At 45.0% G+C, this 20,047-nt stretch overlaps 1 protein-coding gene across 2 annotated transcripts in view; it reads left to right on the top strand.

Moving 5' to 3' along the window:
• Nucleotides 1-595: 595 nt before the first annotated feature.
• The window catches only part of LOC139411758 (ubiquitin carboxyl-terminal hydrolase 8-like), a 30,676-nt gene continuing 11,224 nt past the window's right edge, over nucleotides 596-20,047 (top strand). The window contains exons 1-12 of one of the 2 annotated variants that reach the window (XM_071158485.1): nucleotides 596-709; nucleotides 1,889-2,056; nucleotides 3,902-4,046; nucleotides 4,725-4,810; nucleotides 5,136-5,265; nucleotides 5,441-5,480; nucleotides 6,038-6,209; nucleotides 6,407-6,569; nucleotides 7,191-7,332; nucleotides 11,938-12,218; nucleotides 14,225-14,707; nucleotides 19,917-20,012. In XM_071158485.1, the coding sequence (XP_071014586.1) occupies nucleotides 1,953-2,056; nucleotides 3,902-4,046; nucleotides 4,725-4,810; nucleotides 5,136-5,265; nucleotides 5,441-5,480; nucleotides 6,038-6,209; nucleotides 6,407-6,569; nucleotides 7,191-7,332; nucleotides 11,938-12,218; nucleotides 14,225-14,707; nucleotides 19,917-20,012 (1,842 nt within the window). In that variant the 5' untranslated portion in view covers nucleotides 596-709; nucleotides 1,889-1,952. The remainder of the gene's footprint in view (nucleotides 710-1,888; nucleotides 2,057-3,901; nucleotides 4,047-4,724; nucleotides 4,811-5,135; nucleotides 5,266-5,440; nucleotides 5,481-6,037; nucleotides 6,210-6,406; nucleotides 6,570-7,190; nucleotides 7,333-11,937; nucleotides 12,219-14,224; nucleotides 14,708-19,916; nucleotides 20,013-20,047) is intronic. The other variant, XM_071158486.1, reaches the window with a different exon arrangement.

Raw genomic sequence — 20,047 nt, 5'->3', positions numbered from 1 at the left:
CTCTAGGCTACCTGCCCCCCCTCTAACCACTAGGCTACCTGCCTCCCCTCTAACCACTAGTCCTCTATCAGTATCTTAAGAAAACAAGCACAACTAGATTTTTACAAAGTGGCCGAAATGCCACGTCCACTTATGTTAGTACTGTAACGACCCTGAGTTAATAAGCGCGGATATCGACTCTGCCGGTCGAGCATGCTTTTGCGGCACAGTAAATAGCGCGCTGGACTTCTGGCTAGAAGGTCAACGGTTCGAGACCTGCTTCCTGCTGTTTCAGTACAGTAAATTCATAACAACCTAACCATTACGAAACTTCTAATCGATCAAATAGGCCTCACGTAGCAACGGTTGTTGTTTAGAAAAATCGGGTTGATTCTAGCAGTGGTGTGTTCTACATGGTTGATAAAGTTTTGCCATTTTGAGTTCTTCCGGGAATCAGGAGTCAGCTGACTAAGGCTCGTCACTAGTTACCACAGCCACACAGTCATAAACCCCGCCTGTTTCTAAAATATATATTCTTTAAATGTGATTATAAACCTAACCGTAACCACACTGCGAACCATACGCATAAACCTAACCCAAAATTAAGCCCCCAAAACACATTTATTTAAAAAAATACAATTTTACGACATAGCCAATTTTTACTTTGTGGCTGTGGTAACTATCGGAAAACACTAGAAAAAACCGAACAAGACAACAGTGCAACGTTATGGTAAGTTGTATTATTTCCTCTTTTCAAACGTATTCACTTGCTATCTCTTCATTGCAATAACTGTTGGAGGTTATTCGCCGTTATAGTTACGGTTATAACGTCTTTTGTCGTTACCTAGCTAAACATCCATAAGCTGACAGAGCCTGTTCGAGTAAACAACTACAGTGAAAGCTAGCTAGCCTAGTTTAGCTAATAAGCTAGCTATCCTGCTAACAAACTAACTTGACAGATGGGGGGTTGGCTAGCTACTGCACTTCCTGATAAAACATTACTTAGGAAGCTACCTGGCTTGCTAACTTAAAGTTTTGCGAACGTACTAGCTAGTAGCAAGTCCAATATATATTATATTTACAATTTCGTCAAAGAAATTGTCTGTGGTTTCGTTTCTTGGAAGCCTTGCTAAATGCACAGTTCATGTTTACATCTTGCTTGGATGCATTACTCCAGCTGAACTGCCAAAGATAATCATACACCCGAAATTGATCCCCAGGTACACAAATCACAATACAGTACTTTGCTTGGCCATTCAGAGAACAACCGCTTACTAACAAAAACGTCAAAACCCTATTGGACATGGTTCTACACTGAACAAAAATATAAAGGCAACATGCAACTTTTTTTTATTTTTCTGAGTTACATTTCATATAAGGAAATCAATCAATTTCAATAAACTAGACGTGTCTGTAGGCAGCCCGGTACCAGCCTCACTAGACGTGTCTGTAGGCAGCCCGGTACCAGTTTAAACATGAATGGAAGTACTTTAGTTAAAAAAAAAATATATATATATATATAAATATATATATATATATATAAATACGTGGTTAAATATTTGTTAAGCAAATCCTAAAAAGTCCTCATCTTTCTTACTTCTCTCAGATATAGGACAGCCACTTCAAAACATACGTCCATTTGATGATCCCTCACCGACTTTAGCACAGTTGCAACTGACAGTATTTTTCAGTTCCAACCCATTTCTGGCGGCCTTCCTCCTTAAGTTTCCAACAACCACAAGCGATGCATGTTAACGTTCAGACCGAACGTCTGGCCTCTTAAAGTCCCCTGGAAGAAGATGCCTCATCAATCGGTGCTAAAGGTCGTTGGCCTCTATGAATGGGGCAGGCAAGGGGTTAATAATAATAATACTAAAAGCTATTTGATTCAATTGTTTTGTCTTTCCAGAGCGGTGAGGACTGGAATATGTGAACATTGTATACTGCTGGTGATATATAACCCACCATTGAAGATGCCTGCGGTGTCCCGCGGGGCGAAGGACTTGTACCTCTCTACTAACCTGGGGGACCTCAACAAGAAAGCTGAAGTCAAGCCTGACAAAATCAACACCAGGAGGTAAGCTGTTGTTCTGGCATGGATGTCATTTAAATGGTCCTGGTACCAGACACTGGCTGGACAGAACAGGCCTGTTACAAGGACCATACAGACACTGGCTGGACACAACAGGCCTGTTACCAGGACCATACAGACACTGGTCTTGGTAACAGGCCTGTGTTCAATTCTCCAGCTATGTTCCATCTATGCTCTATTGTGTGTTCCAGCTATGTCCCGTTGTGTGTTCCAGCTATGCTCTATTGTGTGTTCCAGCTATCTCCCGTTGTGTGTTCCAGCTATGCTCTATTGTGTGTTCCAGCTATGTCCCGTTGTGTGTTCCAGCTATGTCCCGTTGTGTGTTCCAGCTATGTCCCGTTGTGTGTTCCAGCTATGTTCTATTGTGTGTTCCAGCTATGTCCTATTGTGTGTTCCAGCTATGTCCAGAGTGTATGGTAAATGTTCTGTTGTGTGTTCCAGCTATGTCCAGAGTGTATGGTAAATGTTCTATTGTGTGTTCCAGCTATGTTCTATTGTGTGTTCCAGCTATGTGTATGGTAAATGTTCTGTTGTGAGTTCCAGCTATGTCCTATTGTGTGTTCCAGCTATGTTCTGTTGTGTGTTCCAGCTATGTCCAGAGTGTATGGTAAATGTTCTGTTGTGTGTTCCAGCTATGTCCAGAGTGTATGGTAAATGTTCTGTTGTGGGTTCCAGCTATGTTCTGTTGTGTGTTCCAGCTATGTTCTATTGTGTGTTCCAGCTATGTTCTATTGTGTGTTCCAGCTATGTGTATGGTAAATGTTCTGTTGTGAGTTCCAGCTATGTCCTATTGTGTGTTCCAGCTATGTTCTGTTGTGTGTTCCAGCTATGTCCAGAGTGTATGGTAAATGTTCTGTTGTGTGTTCCAGCTATGTCCAGAGTGTATGGTAAATGTTCTGTTGTGGGTTCCAGCTATGTTCTGTTGTGTGTTCCAGCTATGTTCTATTGTGTGTTCCAGCTATGTTCTATTGTGTGTTCCAGCTATGTGTATGGTAAATGTTCTGTTGTGAGTTCCAGCTATGTCCTATTGTGTGTTCCAGCTATGTTCTGTTGTGTGTTCCAGCTATGTCCAGAGTGTATGGTAAATGTTCTGTTGTGTGTTCCAGCTATGTTCTATTGTGTGTTCCAGCTATGTTCTATTGTGTGTTCCAGCTATGTGTATGGTAAATGTTCTGTTGTGAGTTCCAGCTATGTCCTATTGTGTGTTCCAGCTATGTTCTGTTGTGTGTTCCAGCTATGTCCAGAGTGTATGGTAAATGTTCTGTTGTGTGTTCCAGCTATGTCCAGAGTGTATGGTAAATGTTCTGTTGTGTGTTCCAGCTATGTCCAGAGTGTATGGTAAATGTTCTATTGTGTGTTCCAGCTATGTGTATGGTAAATGTTCTGTTGTGGGTTCCAGCTATGTTCTGTTGTGTGTTCCAGCTATGTTCTATTGTGTGTTCCAGCTATGTTCTGTTGTGTGTTCCAGCTATGTTCTATTGTGTGTTCCAGCTATGTTCTATTGTGTGTTCCAGCTATGTGTATGGTAAATGTTCTGTTGTGAGTTCCAGCTATGTTCTATTGTGTGTTCCAGCTATGTGTATGGTAAATGTTCTGTTGTGTGTTCCAGCTATGTCCAGAGTGTATGGTAAATGTTCTGTTGTGTTTTCCAGCTATGTCCAGAGTGTATGGTAAATGTTCTGTTGTGAGTTCCAGCTATGTTCTGTTGTGAGTTCCAGCTATGTTCTGTTGTGTGTTCCAGCTATGTCCAGAGTGTATGGTAAATGTTCTGTTGTGAGTTACAGCTATGTTCTGTTGTGAGTTCCAGCTATATTCTGTTCTGTGTTCCAGCTATGTCCAGAGTGCCTGTAAGATCTTCAAGGCTGCGGAGGAGTGTCGTCTGGATGGAGACGAGGAGAAGGCCTATGTTCTCTACATGAAATACCTAACGGTTTATGATCTCATCAAGAAGAGGCCCGACTTCAAGCAGCAACAGGTACCAACCGTGGTCCGTTAGTTCACACCGTACCACCGATGGTAGCCCTGTCGAAAACAAGTGTTTCTTTATATGGACACGTTCAGGTTATAAACCTTCCCTGTTCTTCCGTTTGGTCCCTAGTGAATACGACCCATGTTTTGCTACTCAGACCACAGAGGGAGGTCAAGCCATACGATATGTTTTAAAGGAGACTGGGAGCTCCCATCTCCCCGTGTATTCAGTGGTTTTTCAGACTGTAGGAATGTAATGGGGGGCGCAGCGTGTAGAGGGGAGAACAGGGGGGGGGGAAGTAGTGGGTGAAGAGGGATTCAACCAGATGCCGACACGGGCTGTGTTCTTGTAGACTGCAGAACTAGTGATGAGCCACACTCCCACACGGGACTGTTATGATACTGGCCATATTGAGGGTTCGAACCGTACGAGGACAAGGCTTCCTACCGTGATTTCACGCTCTATTGATTTTCCCGATTTGGTTATAGAATAGTACTGTCTTAGTCGAAGTGGATGCTACTGGATTCACGTTAACCATCAATACTAAAGGTACTTGATTTTCGCTGACATTATGAAAAGTCATTCCGTTTGGCAACGACACAATGTATTGATTTTTGGCTAGCTGTTTTTTCCCGTTGTTGAGACCGCTGTCATCTGAAGCACCTTTCCTCTCTGTTGTCCAAGGAGTTCTTCCTGTCCGTGCTGGGGCCCACCAGCTTTAAAAAAGCCATAGAAGAAGCCGAGAAACTCTCTGAAAGCCTTAAACTCAGGTTGGTGTGTCGTCGTCGTTTATTCACAGACATTACGTTCACTTTGCACTGGATGTTAGTAAATCAACTGGTATTCAGTTGACATAGGATTTAGCTGAACTTCAATAACCCTGAATGGTTTGAAGGAGAACATGGACTTTGCCAAAGACGGAGATATGTTGATTTGAAGCTATAGAATCTCAGCCTGATGCTTCTACAGGTTACTGTTTCTGTTTTCCTGTGTGTGTGTGTCTGTGTGTGTCTGTGTGTGTCTGTGTGTGTCTGTGTGTGTCTGTCTGTCTGTCTGTCTGTCTGTCTGTCTCTGTGTGTCTGTATGTTTGTTTAGGTACGAGGAAGTCGAGGTTCGCAAAACACTTGAGGAGAAAGAGAGACAAGAGGAGAAGAAAAGGAGGGAGGATAAGACGGAGAAAGATGGAGGGAGGGCATCTCCAAAAGCAGGGAAAGAGATCAAGAAGGTAGGTCCCTGAATGATGACGAGGACACCACAGCTCTGACGAAGGCTGTGAGGTCGATACGTAAGCTCTGTCAGCACCACCCCTGTCGACACCACCCCTGTCAGCACCAGTTGTTGTGGTTGAGAGTTGGTCCTTTAAGATGCTGTGGTCTCAGTTGTAATGTTCTGTGTTCTAGGTAAAAGAGCAGAAGGAGTTGAAAAATGTAACTTCAAAAGGTAAGGATGGTGACCAGCAAACTGACTCAAATGCTTTTTAAAAAGTTTCAGAATTTGAGGTAATACGAAGTTATGACATGAATATAAGTTGTTTTACACAACAGGTTGATGTTTATTGATTTATCCATCTTTTATTATCCCCTCCGTACCTCCCTCCCTCCCTCTGTACCACCCTAACTCCCTCCCTCCCTGTACCTCCCTCCCTCCCTCTGTACCTCCCTCCCTCCCTCTGTACCTCCCTCCCTCCCTCTGTACCTCCCTCCCTCCCTCTGTACCTCCCTCCCTCCCTGTACCTCCCTCTGTACCTCCCTCCCTCTGTACCTCCGTACCTACCTCCCTCCCTACCTCCCTCCCTACCTCCCTCCTTACCTCCCACCGTACCTCCCTCCCACCGTACCTCCCTCCCTCCGTACCTCCCTCCCTCCCTCTGTACCTCCCTCCCTCCCTCTGTACCTCCCTCCCTCTCTACCTCCCTCCCTCTGTACCTCCCTCCCTCTGTACCTCCCTCCCTCCCTCCGTACTTACCTCCCTCCCTCCGTACCTCCCTCCCTCCCTAGCTGCGGTATCAGCAGGAGGGATCACAGCAGAGGGGTTGTTCAAGATGATGAGGGACCAGGCCATTACGGTCATTGTGATGGACGCCCGCTGCCTCCGAGACTTCCAGGACTCACAGATCCAGGTCCCCACCCAGACTGTCATCAGTGTCCCAGAGGAGGCTATCAACCCTGGGTACGGAGGGAGCGATGGGTGGAGGGTTGTAATGGTTGATCCAGGTCTCCACTCTGACCATGCCCAAATAAATGTATTAAAAACGACTAATAATCACTACGGGCTACAAGCTGTCTTCTCTGGGGCCACATTCAGCCCGTGGGCCGTGTGTTGTGCACCCCTGCACAGGGTAACAGGTCATCATTCTGTTCCCACAGCATCACAGTGAACCAGATTGAGGCCAATCTACCCGATGCGTCCAGAGAGACGTGGAAGAGACGGGGGTTCGTAGATTACATCATCCTACTGGACTGGTTCAGCTCTGTTACCGACCTCAAACTGGGAAGCACCTTACAAAGCCTCAAAGATGCTCTCTACAAGGTAACATAACATAGGAATGTGTGTTCCCTGCAATGCTTCCTCAGTCAGTGTGTTTCCATTGAGGTAATGTGTGTTTCCTCAGTCAGTGTGTTTCCATTGAGGTAATGTGTGTTTCCTCAGTCAGTGTGTTTCCATTGAGGTAATGTGTGTTTCCATTGAGGTAATGTGTGTTTCATTGAGGTAATGTGTGTTTCCATTGAGGTAATGTGTGTTCCCTGCAATGCTTCCTCAGTCAGTGTGTTTCCATTGAGGTAATGTGTGCTTCCTCAGTCAGTGTGTTTCCATTGAGGTAATGTGTGTTTCCATTGAGGTACTGTGTGTTCCCTCAGTCAGTGTGTTTCCATTGAGGTAATTTGTGTTTCCATTGAGGTAATGTGTGTGTTCCATTGAGGTAATGTGTGTTTCCTCAGTCAGTGTGTTTCCATTGAGGTAATTTGTGTTTCCATTGAGGTAATGTGTGTTCCCTCAGTCAGTTTGTTTCATTGAGGTAATGTGTGTTTCCATTGAGGTAATGTGTGTTTCCATTGAGGTAATGTGTGTTTCCTCAGTCAGTGTGTTTCATTCAGGTAATGTGTGTTTCCTCAGTCAGTGTGTTTCATTGAGGTAATGTGTGCTTCACAGTGGGACAGTACCACTATCCTGCGTAGTGAGCCCATGGTTCTGGAGGGAGGCTATGAGAGCTGGCTCCTCTTCTACCCCATGTACACATCCAACGCCAAAGTCAGACCGCCCCGAACACACTGCTACAGCACCCTCCCACAGCGTGAGTACCCCTTAACCCTTACCTTAACCCAACCCCCCCCCCTGAATACACAGCTATAACACCCTCCCACAGCGTGAGTACCCCTTAACCCTCACCCTAACACACAGCTACAGCACCCTGTATAAAAGACACCTATCCACACACTCAATCAAACAGACTCCAACCTCTCCACAATGGCCAAGACCAGACAGCTGTGTAAGGACACCAGGGATAAAATTGTAGACCTGCACAAGGCTGGGATGGGCTACAGGACAATAGGCAAGCAGCTTGGTGAGAAGGCAACAACTGTTGGCGCAATTATTAGAAAATGGAAGAAGTTCAAGATGACGGTCAATCACCCTCGGTCTGGGGCTCCATGCAAGATCTCACCTCGTGGGGCATCAATGATCATGAGGAAGGTGAGGGATCAGCCCAGAACTACACGACAGGACCTGGTCAATGACCCGAAGAGAGCTGGGACCACAGTCTCATTGAAAACCATTAGTAACACACTACGCCGTCATGGATTAAAATCCTGCAGCGCACGCAAGGTCCCCCTGCTCAAGCCAGCGCATGTCCAGGCCAGTCTGAAGTTTGCCAATGACCATCTGGATGATCCAGAGGAGGAATGGGAGAAGTGGTTATGTGGTCTGATGAGACAAAATACAGCTTTTTGGTCTAAACTCCACTTGCCGTGTTTGGAGGAAGAAGAAGGATGAGTACAATCACAAGACACCATCCCAACTGTAAAGCATGGAGGTGGAAACATCATTCTTTGGGGATGCTTTTCTGCAAAGAGGACAGGACGACTGCACCGTATTGAGGGGAGGATGGATGGGGCCATGTATCGTGAGATCTTGACCAACAACCTCCTTCCCTCAGTAAGAGCATTGAAGATGGGTCTTCCAGCATGTCAACGACCCAAAACACACAGCCAGGGCAACTAAGGAGTGGCTCCGTAAGAAGCATCTCAAGGTCCTGGAGTGGTCTAGCCAGTCTCCAGACCTGAACCCAATTGAAAATCTTTGGAGGGAGCTGAAAGTCCGTATTGCCCAGTGACAGCCTCGAAATCTGGATCTGGAGAAGGTCTGTATGGAGGAGTGGGCCAAAATCCCTGCTGCAGTGTGTGCAAACCTGGTCAAGAACGACAGGAAACATATGATCTCTGTAATTGCAAACAAAGGTTTCTGTACCAAATATTAAGTTCTGCTTTTCTGATGTATCAAATACTTATGTCATGCAATAAAATGCAAATTAATTACTTAAAAATCATACAATGTGATCTTCTGGATTTTTGTTTTAGATTCCGTCTCTCACAGTTGAAGTGTACCTAATGATAAAACAAATTACAGACCTCTACATGCTTTGTAAGTAGGAAAACCTGCAAAATCAGCAGTGTATCAAATACTTGTTCTCCCCACTGTATGTATGTATGTGTGTGTATGTATGTATGTATGTATGTATGTGTGTGTATGTGTGTGTATGTATGTATGTATATTGTATGTATGTGTGTGTGTATGTATGTATGTATGTATGTATGTATGTATGTATGTATGTATGTATGTATGTATGTATGTATGTATGTATGTATGTATGTATGTATGTATGTATGTATGTATGTATGTATGTATGTATGTATGTATGTATGTATGTATGTATGTATGTATGTATGTATGTATGTATGTATGTATGTATGTATGTATGTATGTATGTATGTATGTATGTATGTATGTATGTATGTATGTATGTATGTATATATATATATATATATATATATATTATATATATATATATATATATATATATATATTATATACATACATACATACATACAGTGGGGCAAAAAAGTATTTAGTCAGCCACCAATTGTGCAAGTTCTCCCACTTAAAAAGATGAGAGAGGCCTGTAATTTTCATCATAGGTACACTTCAACTATGACAGATAAAATGAGAAAAGAAAATCCAGAAAATCACATTGTAGGATTTTTAATGAATTTATTTGCAAATTATGGTGGGAAATAAGTATTTGGTCACCTACAAACAAGCAAGATTTCTGGCTCTCACAGACCTGTAACTTCTTCTTTAAGAGGCTCCTCTGCCCTCCACTCGTTACCTGTATTAATGCCACCTGTTTGAACTTGTTATCAGTATAAAAGACACCTGTCTTTTATAGTGTACCTATGATGAAAATTACAGGCCTCTCATCTTTTTAAGTGGGAGAACTTGCACAATTGGTGGCTGACTAAATACTTTTTTGCCCCACTGTACATACATACACACACACATACAGTTGAAGTTGGAAGTTTACATACACTTAGGTTGTTGTCATTAAAACTCATTTTTCAACCACTCCGCAAATTTCTTGTTAACAAACTATAGTTTTGGCAAGTCGGTTAGGACATCTGCTTTGTGCAGGACTCAAGTCATTTTTCCAACAATTGTTTACAAACAGATTATTTCACTTATATTTCACTGTATCACAATTCCAGTGGGTCAGAAGTTTACATACACCAAGTTGACTGTGCCTTTAAACAGCTTGGAAAATTCCAGAAAATTATATCATGGCTTTAGAAGCTTCTGATAGGCTAATTGACATAATTTGAGTAAATTGGAGGTGTACCTGTGGATCTATTTCAAGGCCTCCCTTCTAATTCAGTGCATCTTTGCTTGACATCATGGAAAAATCTAAAGAAATCAGCCATGACCTCAGAAAATAAATTGTAGACCTCCACAAGTCTGGTCCAACGCCTGAAGGTACCATGTTCATCTGTACAAAAAATAGTATGCAAGTATAAACACCATGGGACCACGCAACTGTCATACTGCTCAGGAAGGAGATGCGTTCTGTCTCCTAGAGATGAACGTACTTTGGTGCAAAAAGTGCAAATCAATTCCAGAACAACAGCAAAGGACCTTGTGAAGATGCTGGAGGAAACAGGTACAAAAGTATCTACATCCACAGTAAAAAAGAGTCCTATATCGACAACTTGAAAGGCCTCTCAGCAAGGAAGAAGCCACTGCTTCAAAACCGTCATAAAAAAGCCAGACTACGGTTTGCAACTGCACATGGGGGGGCAAAGATTGTACTTTTTGGAGAAATGTCCTCTGGTCTGATGAAACAAAAATAGAACTGTTTGGCCATAATGACCATCGTTATGTTTGGAGGGAAAAGGGGGAGGCTTGCAAGCCGAAGAACACCGACCGTGAAGCACGGGGGTGGCAGCATCATGTTGTGGGGGTGCTTTGAGGGAGGAGGGACTGGTGCACTTCACGAAATAGATGGCATCACGAGGAAGAAAAATGATGTGGATATATTGAAGCAACATCTCCAGACATCAGTCAGGAAGTTAAAGCTTGGTCGCAAATGGGTCTTCCAAATGGACAATGACCCCAAGCATACTTCCAAATTATTGTCAAAATGGCTTAAGGACAACAAATTCAAGGTGTTGGAGTGGCCATCAATCCTATTGAAAATATGTGGGCAGAACTGAAAAATGCGTGTGCGAGCAAGGAGGCCTTCAAACCTGACTCAGTTACACCAGCTCTGTCAGGGGGAATGGGCCAAAATTCACCCAACTTATTGTGGGAAGCTTGTGGAAGGCTACCCGAAACATTTGACCCAAGTTAAACAATTTAAAGGCAATGCTACCAAATACTAATTGAGTGTATGTAAATGTCTGACCCACTGGGAATGTGATGAAAGAAATAAAATCAGAAAGAAATAATTCTCTTCTATTATTCTGACATTTTACATTCTTAAAATAAAGTGGTGATCCTAACTAACCTAAGACAGGGCATTTTTACTAGGATTAAATATCAGGAATTGAGTTTAAATGTATTTGGCTAAGGTGTATGTAAACTTATATTTCTTATTCCATGCCTTTACTTTAGATTTGTGTGTGTGTATAAGGTAGTTGTGGAATTGTTATATATTGCTGCACTGTCAGAACTAGGAGCACAAGCATTTCACTACGCTCTCATTAACATCTGTGTATATATGTGTATAACCATGTGTATGTGACCAATAACATCTGTTAACCATGTGTATGTGACCAACATCAACCATGTGTATGTGACCAATAACATATGCTAACCAATAACATCTACTAACCATGTGTATGTGACCAATAACATCTGCTAACCATGTGTATGTGACCAATAACATCTGCTAACCATGTGTATGTGACCAATAACATCTGCTAACCATGTGTATGTGACCATGTGTATGTGACCAATAACATATGCTAACCAATAACATCTACTAACCATGTGTATGTGACCAATAACATCTGCTAACCATGTGTATGTGACCAATAACATCTGCTAACCATGTGTGTATGTGACCAATAACATCTGTTAACCATGTGTATGTGACCAATAACATCTGCTAACCAATAACATCTACTAACCATGTGTATGTGACCAATAACATCTGTTTAACCATGTGTATGTGACCAATAACATCTACTAGCCATGTGTATGTGACCAATAACATCTGCTAACCATGTGTATGTGACCAATAACATGTGATTTGGTTTAGACCTCTGTTGGATTCAGTTAGACAGCCAAACCATGACTTCAGTAGGAGTTATTGTAGCATTACTTGTTCATGTTTTCTGTTGAGCAGTGAACTTCAGCTACCCGTCACTGGAGGAGCCCAAACCTCCAACCCCTCCTCCCCCCGAGCCGGACCCTGAACCCCAGGCTCCCCCTGCCTCCCTGGGTAGCGTACAGGTGAACGGTGGCCCCCTGGAGGATCTGACCCCCTCCACATGGATGGAGGCTGACGCCACAGACTCACCCCACACAGGGTTCACTCACCCTGGAGTAGACCACAGCAAGAAGGACCCTGGAGCTGGTCCAGGGACCCCCAGCCAGCCTGGAGGGACAGCCAAGCACATCCCACAGGTTACTGCACGAGCTCATTCATTTGTTTGTGTTTATCATTCATTCAATAAATATTTTCCTTTTTAAATATATTAAAAGGATAGTTTGCCCAAATTTTTACCCAAATCACAAGATGACATTGTTTTTTTATTTATTTTACCTTTATTTAACTAGGCAAGTCAGTTAAGAACAAATTCTTATTTTCAATGACGACCTAATTCAGGGGCAAAACGACAGATTTGTGCCTTGTCAACTCGGGGATTTTGAACTTGCAACCTTTCTGTTACTAAGTCCAACGCTCTAACCACTAGGCTACCCTGCCGCCCCATTACCCTGTAAGCAGTCTACGGACAAGGTTATGACAGCAGTCTACGGACAAGGTTATGACAGCAGTCTACGGACAAGGTTATGACAGCAGTCTACGGACAAGGTTATGACAGCAGTCTATGGACAAGGTTATGACAGCAGTCTACGGACAAGGTTATGACAGCAGTCTACGGACAAGGTTATGACAGCAGTCTACGGACAAGGTTATGACAGCAGTCTACGGACAAGGTTATGACAGCAGTCTACGGACAAGGTTATGACAGCAGTCTACGGACAAGGTTATGACAGCAGTCTACGGACAAGGTTATGACAGCAGTCTACGGACAAGGTTATGACAGCAGTCTACGGACAAGGTTATGACAGCAGTCTACGGACAAGGTTATGACAGCAGTCTACGGACAAGGTTATGACAGCAGTCTACGGACAAGGTTATGACAGCAGTCTACGGACAAGGTTATGACAGCAGTCTACGGACAAGGTTATGACAGCAGTCTACGGACAAGGTTATGACAGCAGTCTACGGACAAGGTTATGACAGCAGTCTACGGACAAGGTTATGACAGCAGTCTACGGACAAGGTTATGACAGCAGTCTACGGACAAGGTTATGACAGCAGTCTACGGACAAGGTTATGACAGCAGTCTACGGACAAGGTTATGACAGCAGTCTACGGACAAGGTTATGACAGCAGTCTACGGACAAGGTTATGACAGCAGTCTACGGACAAGGTTATGACAGCAGTCTACGGACAAGGTTATGACAGCAGTCTACGGACAAGGTTATGACAGCAGTCACAGCAGTCTACGGACAAGGTTATGACAGCAGTCTACGGACAAGGTTATGACAGCAGTCTACGGACAAGGTTATGACAGCAGTCTACGGACAAGGTTATGACAGCAGTCTACGGACAAGGTTATGACAGCAGTCTACGGACAAGGTTATGACAGCAGTCTACGGACAAGGTTATGACAGCAGTCTACGGACAAGGTTATGACAGCAGTCTACGGACAAGGTTATGACAGCAGTCTACGGACAAGGTTATGACAGCAGTCTACGGACAAGGTTATGACAGCAGTCCACAATTTTGGTTTGGTTTCAAGTCATGGTGTTCTTTTATTTGAAATGTTTCACACATCATGTCCAAGTCCTCTATAAGTAACTTTGATGAGCTACACAATCCATTTGAGATACTTTAGGTTGATTTGGACCTGGCGTGTGGGAAAATGGTCATGTATTAGGTACCATGGCCATGCATTGGATTTGTGACACAAGTCCTAAAACCAATTAGCGTTTTGAAAACAGGGAAAACTAAACTAAATCATGGATCGCTCTCATACATTGAGACGGCGTACAGGGTAAAGGAAACCAATTGTCATTTGGGTCAACGATCCCTTCAAATATATTTCAAGAGAACGTCACAATGAGATATTGATAGCTTTTTCCTAGTTGTCAATAGTCCAGAAAGACTGTGTTAATGTCACCACCTAACCTGCCCAGGAACTGCGGTTGAAAATTAGCCGGCCGGCTAAAAAACGTCACTTTTACAGAAACGTTGATTTAATGTGCACTGTCCCTGTAAAAAAAAATACACTCAAAACTTAAATTTCTGCTTTTTATTGTTCTTCAAATGTCTAATTAAAAGCTTAATCCTCCCTGTTTGTTACCCCCCCCCCCCCCCCTGCCGTTCCTCGCTCCCCCAGATCGACCGTACCAAGAAGCCATCAGTCAGAGTCTCAGACGGGTCTAAAACCCCCCTGGATGCCCTCCCCAGGGACCTGCCCCCCTCCTCCCAGAATGGCCCGTCTGTACCCCAACCCAACCGCTCGGTCAAACCGGCCTTTGACCCGGCGGTGCCGCTGACGGACGAGGAACGAGGTCAGATCCACACAGAGACGGCTGCTCTGATGGAGAAGGCCCGGAGAGAGCAGGAACAACGCAAACAGGAACGCCGCACCGAGGAGGAGTGGAGAGAGAGGGAACGCCGGGAGAAGGAAAATGAGGAGATGGAGAGGAGGAAAGAGGAAGAGAACAGGACTCAGGAGAGGAAGAGGTTGGAGAGACACAAGGCAGAGGAGGAGAAGGAGAACGGGGTTAGGGAAGAGCGAGAGAAGAGGGAGGATACGCTGACCAACGGTGATTCTCTGGACTCGCCGGCTCCCAACCGTATCGTCACTGAGATTAAGGTCAGTGTCTCTGTCTATCTGTGGCTGCATTCACTCATGTCATTTAAAGCTTTGGTTTGGTGCACGCATGGGAGGAGGGAGTTTCCACCATCTTCCTCACACCAGTCCTTTTAAAACTGTGTGTCCTCCGATGGGACAAGGACAGACCCTCCCCTAACCCAGACGACGCTGGGCCAGTTGTTCTCCCGGTCGAGGCCGGCTGCGACTGAGCCTGGATTCGAACCCAGAATCTCGAGTGGCACAGCTAGCCACTGCGCCACTCCGGAGGCCAGTGTCTGTCAATGTTATATATACCCTGTTATACCCTGACTATAATGCTCGCATCTCAAAATAAATGTAGAAATCTATGTTATTAAATTATTGCACCCACATTGCTCGCGCGCGTCAACGAGCGTCTCCGTTGCCAAGGGCTAAAATAGAAGTTAGTTCTATTTGTGACGCAGATCATGCTGCAAGTCCTGCCTCTCCCGTCTCCTCATTGGTTTATAGAAGCAGGTACCCACGTGCCATCTTCTCATTGGTTATACCCACGTGGGTGATTGAAAGACGCTGTATTGCCAGTTGTTGTGGTAATACTATGAAAGTTTAGATGCCAATTACCATATAAGTTCAAAGATGAAAAAGCCTGGAAGGAGGAGAGATGACTAGAAACAATTCGGTTGACCGTTTTATGTGTGGATTAATTGTCGGAGTAGAGGACCTTGTGCATTTCAGGTAAAATAACAGCTCAATGTTTATATCCCAGGACAAATTAACTAGCAACAGCAAGCTAGCTAAATAGGACAAATTAGCGAGCAAGTGCAAGCTTGCTAGCTAAATAGGACAAATTAGCTAACTAGCTAAATAGGACAAATTAGCTAACTAGCTAAATAGGACAAATTAGCTAACTAGCTAAATTGCCATAAATGTTTAATACTTTTCGACCTGTCCCCAAATTAATGTAATTGTTTCAGAGTTTGTTTTGATATTTTTACCTGCGTGTCGTGATCGTGTTTGGTGTAGGGGGACAAAATAAATGTATGCACGATGGTGCACACCGGTTTGGCTTCCGTGTGTCACCTTTATTTATACAGGTACGTCAATTAAGAACAGATTCTTATTTACAATGATGACCTGTCAAACACATCAATGCACAACAATGACTCTGTACACATCTATATTCACATCAATTACACGACACACCCTCTGGCTTCTGCTACCCAAATATTGTAACCCAACTAAACTCAGCAAAAAAAATAAACGTCCTCTCACTGTCAACTGCGTTTTATTTTCAGCAAACTTAACCTGTGTAAATATTTGTATAAACATAACAAGATTCAACAACTGAGACATAAACTGAACAAGTCCCACAGACATGTGACTAACAGAAATGGAAAATTGTGTCCCTGAACAAAGGGGGAGGGGGGGGGGGGGCAAAATCAAAAGTAACAGTCTCTGGAGTAGTGTGGCCACCAGCTGCATTAAGTACTGCAGTGCATCTCCTCCTCATGGACTGCACCAGATTTGCCAGTTCTTGCTGTGAGATGTTACCCCACTCTTCCACCAAGGGACGTGAAAGTTCCCGGACATTTCTGGGGGGAAAGGCCCTAGCCCTCACCCTCCGATCCAACAGGTCCCAGACATTTCTGTGGGGAATGGCCCTAGCCCTCACCCTCCGGGTCCCAGACATTTCTGTGGGGAATGCCCTCACCCTCCGATCCAACAGGTCCCAGACATTTCTGGGGGGAAAGCCCTCACCCTCCGATCCAACAGGTCCCAGACATTTCCTCACCCTCCGATCCAACAGGTCCCAGACATTTCTGGGGGGAAAGGCCCTAGCCCTCACCCTCCGATCCAACAGGTCCCAGACATTTCTGTGGGGAATGGCCCTAGCCCTCACCCTCCGATCCAACAGGTCCCAGACGTGCTCAATGGTATTGAGATCCGGGCTCTTCGCTGGCCATGGCAGAACACTGACATTCCTGTCTTGCAGGAAATCACGCACGGAACGAGCAGTATGGCTGGTGGCATTGTCACGCTGGAGGGTCATGTCAGGATGAGCCTGCAGGAAGGGTACCACATGAGGGAGGAGTATGTCTTCCCTGTAACGCACAGCGTTGAGATTGCCTGAAATGACGACAAGCTCAGTCCGATGATGCTGTGACACACCACCCCAGACCATGACGGACCCTCCACCTCCAAATCGATCCCGCTCCAGAGTACATCAATCCTGCTCCAGAGTACAGGCCTCGGTGTAACTCTCATTCCTTCCATGATAAATGCGAATCCGCTCACCCCTGGTGAGACAGAATCACAACTCGTCAGTGGAGAGCACTTTTTGCCAGTCCTGTCTGGTCCAGCGACGGTGGGTTTGTGCCCACATAGGCGACGTTGTTGCCGGTGATGTCTGGTGGGGACCTGCCTTACAACAGGCCTACAAGCCCTCAGTCCAGCCTCTCTCAGCCTATTGCGGATAGTCTGAGCACTGATGGAGGGATTGTGCATTCTTGGTGTAACTCGGGCAGTTGTTGTTGCCATCCTGTACCTGTCGTGCAGGTGTTGTTACACGTGGTCTGCCACTGCGAGGAGGATCAGCTGTCCGTCCTGTCTCTCTGTAGCGCTGTCTTAGCCGTCTCACAGTACAGACATTGCAATTTATTGCCCTGGCCACATCTGCAGTCCTCATGCCTCCTTGCAGCATGCCTAAGGCACGTTCACGCAGATGAGCAGGGACCCTGGGCATCTTTCTTTTGGTGTTTTTCAGAGTCAGTAGAAAGGCCACTTTAGTGTCCTAAGTTTTCATAACTGTGACCTTAATTGCCTACCGTCTGTAAGCTGTTAGTGTCTTAATGACCATTCCACAGGTGCATGTTCATTAATTGTTTATGGTTCATTGAACAAGAAATACAGTGTAGATATTGGCCAGCATCCTGGAGTCACCTTGTCACTGTTGACATTGAGACTGGTGTTTTGCGGGTACTGTTTAATGAAGCTGCCAGTTGAGGACTTGTGAGGCGTCGGTTTCTCAAACTAGACACTCTAATGTTCTCTTGCTCTGTTGTGCACCGGGGCCTCCCACTCCTCTTTCTATTCTGGTTAGAGACAGTTTCCGCTGTTCTGTGAAGGGAGTAGTACACAGTGTTGTACAAGATCTTCAGTTTCTTGGCAATTTCTCGCATGGAATAGCCTTCGTTTCTCAGAACAAGAATAGACTGATGAGTTTCAGAAGAAAGTGCTTTGTTTCTGGCCATTTTGAGCCTGTAATGGAACCCACAAATGCTGATGCTCCAGATACTCAACTAGTCTAAAGAAGACCATTTTTATTGCTTCTTTAATCAGGACAACAGTTATGCTAATATAATTGCAAAGGGGTTTTCTAATGATCAATTAGCCTTTTAAAATGATAAACTTGGATTAGCTAACACAACGTGCCATTGGAGCACAGTAGTGATGGTTACTGATAATGGGCCTCTGTACACCTATGTAGATATTCCATAAAAAAAATCAGCCGTTTCCAGCTACAATAGTCATTTACAACATTAACAATGTCTTCGCTGTATTTCTGATCAATTTCATGTTATTTTATTCTTTCAAAAAGGACATTTCTAAGTGACTCCAAACTTTTGAACAGTTGAAGTGGGAAGTTTACATACACTTAGGTTGGAGTCATTTAAAACTAGTTTTTCAACCCCTCCACACATGTCTTGTTAATAACAAACTATAGTTTTGGCAAGTTGGTTAGGACATGTACTTTGTGCAGGACACAAGTCATTTTTCCAACTCCACCAACTTTAAGGACTTTTGGAGATCATTCCACATGAGCTGTGCCAAAAGCAGATTGACCTAACTCGGTGGAGATTGATCTCCAGGGTTAGCTATCCCCGAGTCCAGGTCTGGTAACTTGTACGTCTGAAGGTTACCAATGAGGTCAATTATGGCGGACGTTTATGCTAGAGGGCTTTCTAACCAAAAGGAGCGCAATGGCATCAAACTACGAGACTTCAAGGAGGGCCAGCCTACTTTCTCCGTCTGTCTGTGGCGGTGAGTCTCTGTTTCTGTGATGCTGAAAGAGACACTAAGCATCTAACCGTTTCTCCCAGTCTCTACTGTACCTTTCCAGCCCAACACCAGTAAGCCCATCCCATAGCCAACCCATCTCTTAATAGAAACCCCATCCATCCATCTCACCCGTCTGATAGTATCCATTAGCCACCCGTTAGTAAGTAGTCTGTCCCCAATGACCAGCGGAAATCTGATAAGCCCATCCCATGTGTAACCCATATCCTACTACAGTGGTTCTCAAACTTCTCCTCAGGGACCCCCAGCCGGTCCAAACCTCTCCTCGTGGACCCCCAGCCGGTCCAAACCTCTCCTCGGGGACCCCCAGCCGGTCCAAACCTCTCCTCGGGGACCCCCAGCCGGTCCAAACATCTCCTCGGGGACCCCCAGCCGGTCCAAACCTCTCCTCGGGGACCCCCAGCCGGTCCAAACCTCTCCTCGGGGACCCCCAGCCGGTCCAAACCTCTCCTCGGGGACCCCCAGCCGGTCCAAACCTCTCCTCGGGGACCCCCAGCCGGTCCATGTATTTGATCTATTCCAGAACTGGCACACCTGATTCAACTTGTCAAGTAACGATCAATCATCAGGCCCTTGACCTGGCGAATCAATTATCAGGCCCTTGACTAGGTGAATCAATCATCAGGCCCTTGACCTGGTGAATCAATCATCAGGCCCTTGACTAGGTGAATCAATCATCAGGCCCTTGACCTGGTGAATCAATCATCAGGCCCTTGACCTGGTGAATCAATCATCAGGCCCTTGACTAGGTGAATCAATCATCAGGCCCTTGACTAGGTGAATCAATCATCAGGCCCTTGTCTAGGTGAATCAATCATCAGGCCCTTGACCTGGTGAATCATTCATCAGGCCCTAGACCTGGCGAATCAATCATCAGTCCCTTGACCTGGTGAATCAATCATCAGTCCCTTGACCTGGTGACTCAATCATCAGGCCCTTGACTAGGCGAATCAATCATCAGGCCCTTGACCTGGCGAATCAGGTGAGATAGTTTAGGGTTACATTTGTGAAACACCTTGGGGGGTTCCTGAGGAGAGATTTGGAGAACCACTGTCCTAATATACAGCCCATCAATCTCACTGATACCCATAAAGCTAATCTGTACAGTGAAATGATGTGAGCTGCGTTGTGCTGTGTCCCTCCCAAACCCCAGGCTCCCTCCCCCCTGAAGCTTAGTGGTGATGTAAAGAGGAGTCGTCAGCCTGGGAGGTTACAGCATAGAACAGTTGATGACTATGTCATACCCAAGGTATATAATCACCACTCTGAACCACCACCTCGTTA

This window comes from Oncorhynchus clarkii, chromosome 6, assembly GCF_045791955.1.
Source record: "Oncorhynchus clarkii lewisi isolate Uvic-CL-2024 chromosome 6, UVic_Ocla_1.0, whole genome shotgun sequence".
NCBI classification, from domain to species: domain Eukaryota; kingdom Metazoa; phylum Chordata; class Actinopteri; order Salmoniformes; family Salmonidae; genus Oncorhynchus; species Oncorhynchus clarkii.
The sequence above is the reverse complement of the archived record's forward strand: the minus strand, read 5'-3'. Positions and strand labels throughout refer to the sequence as shown.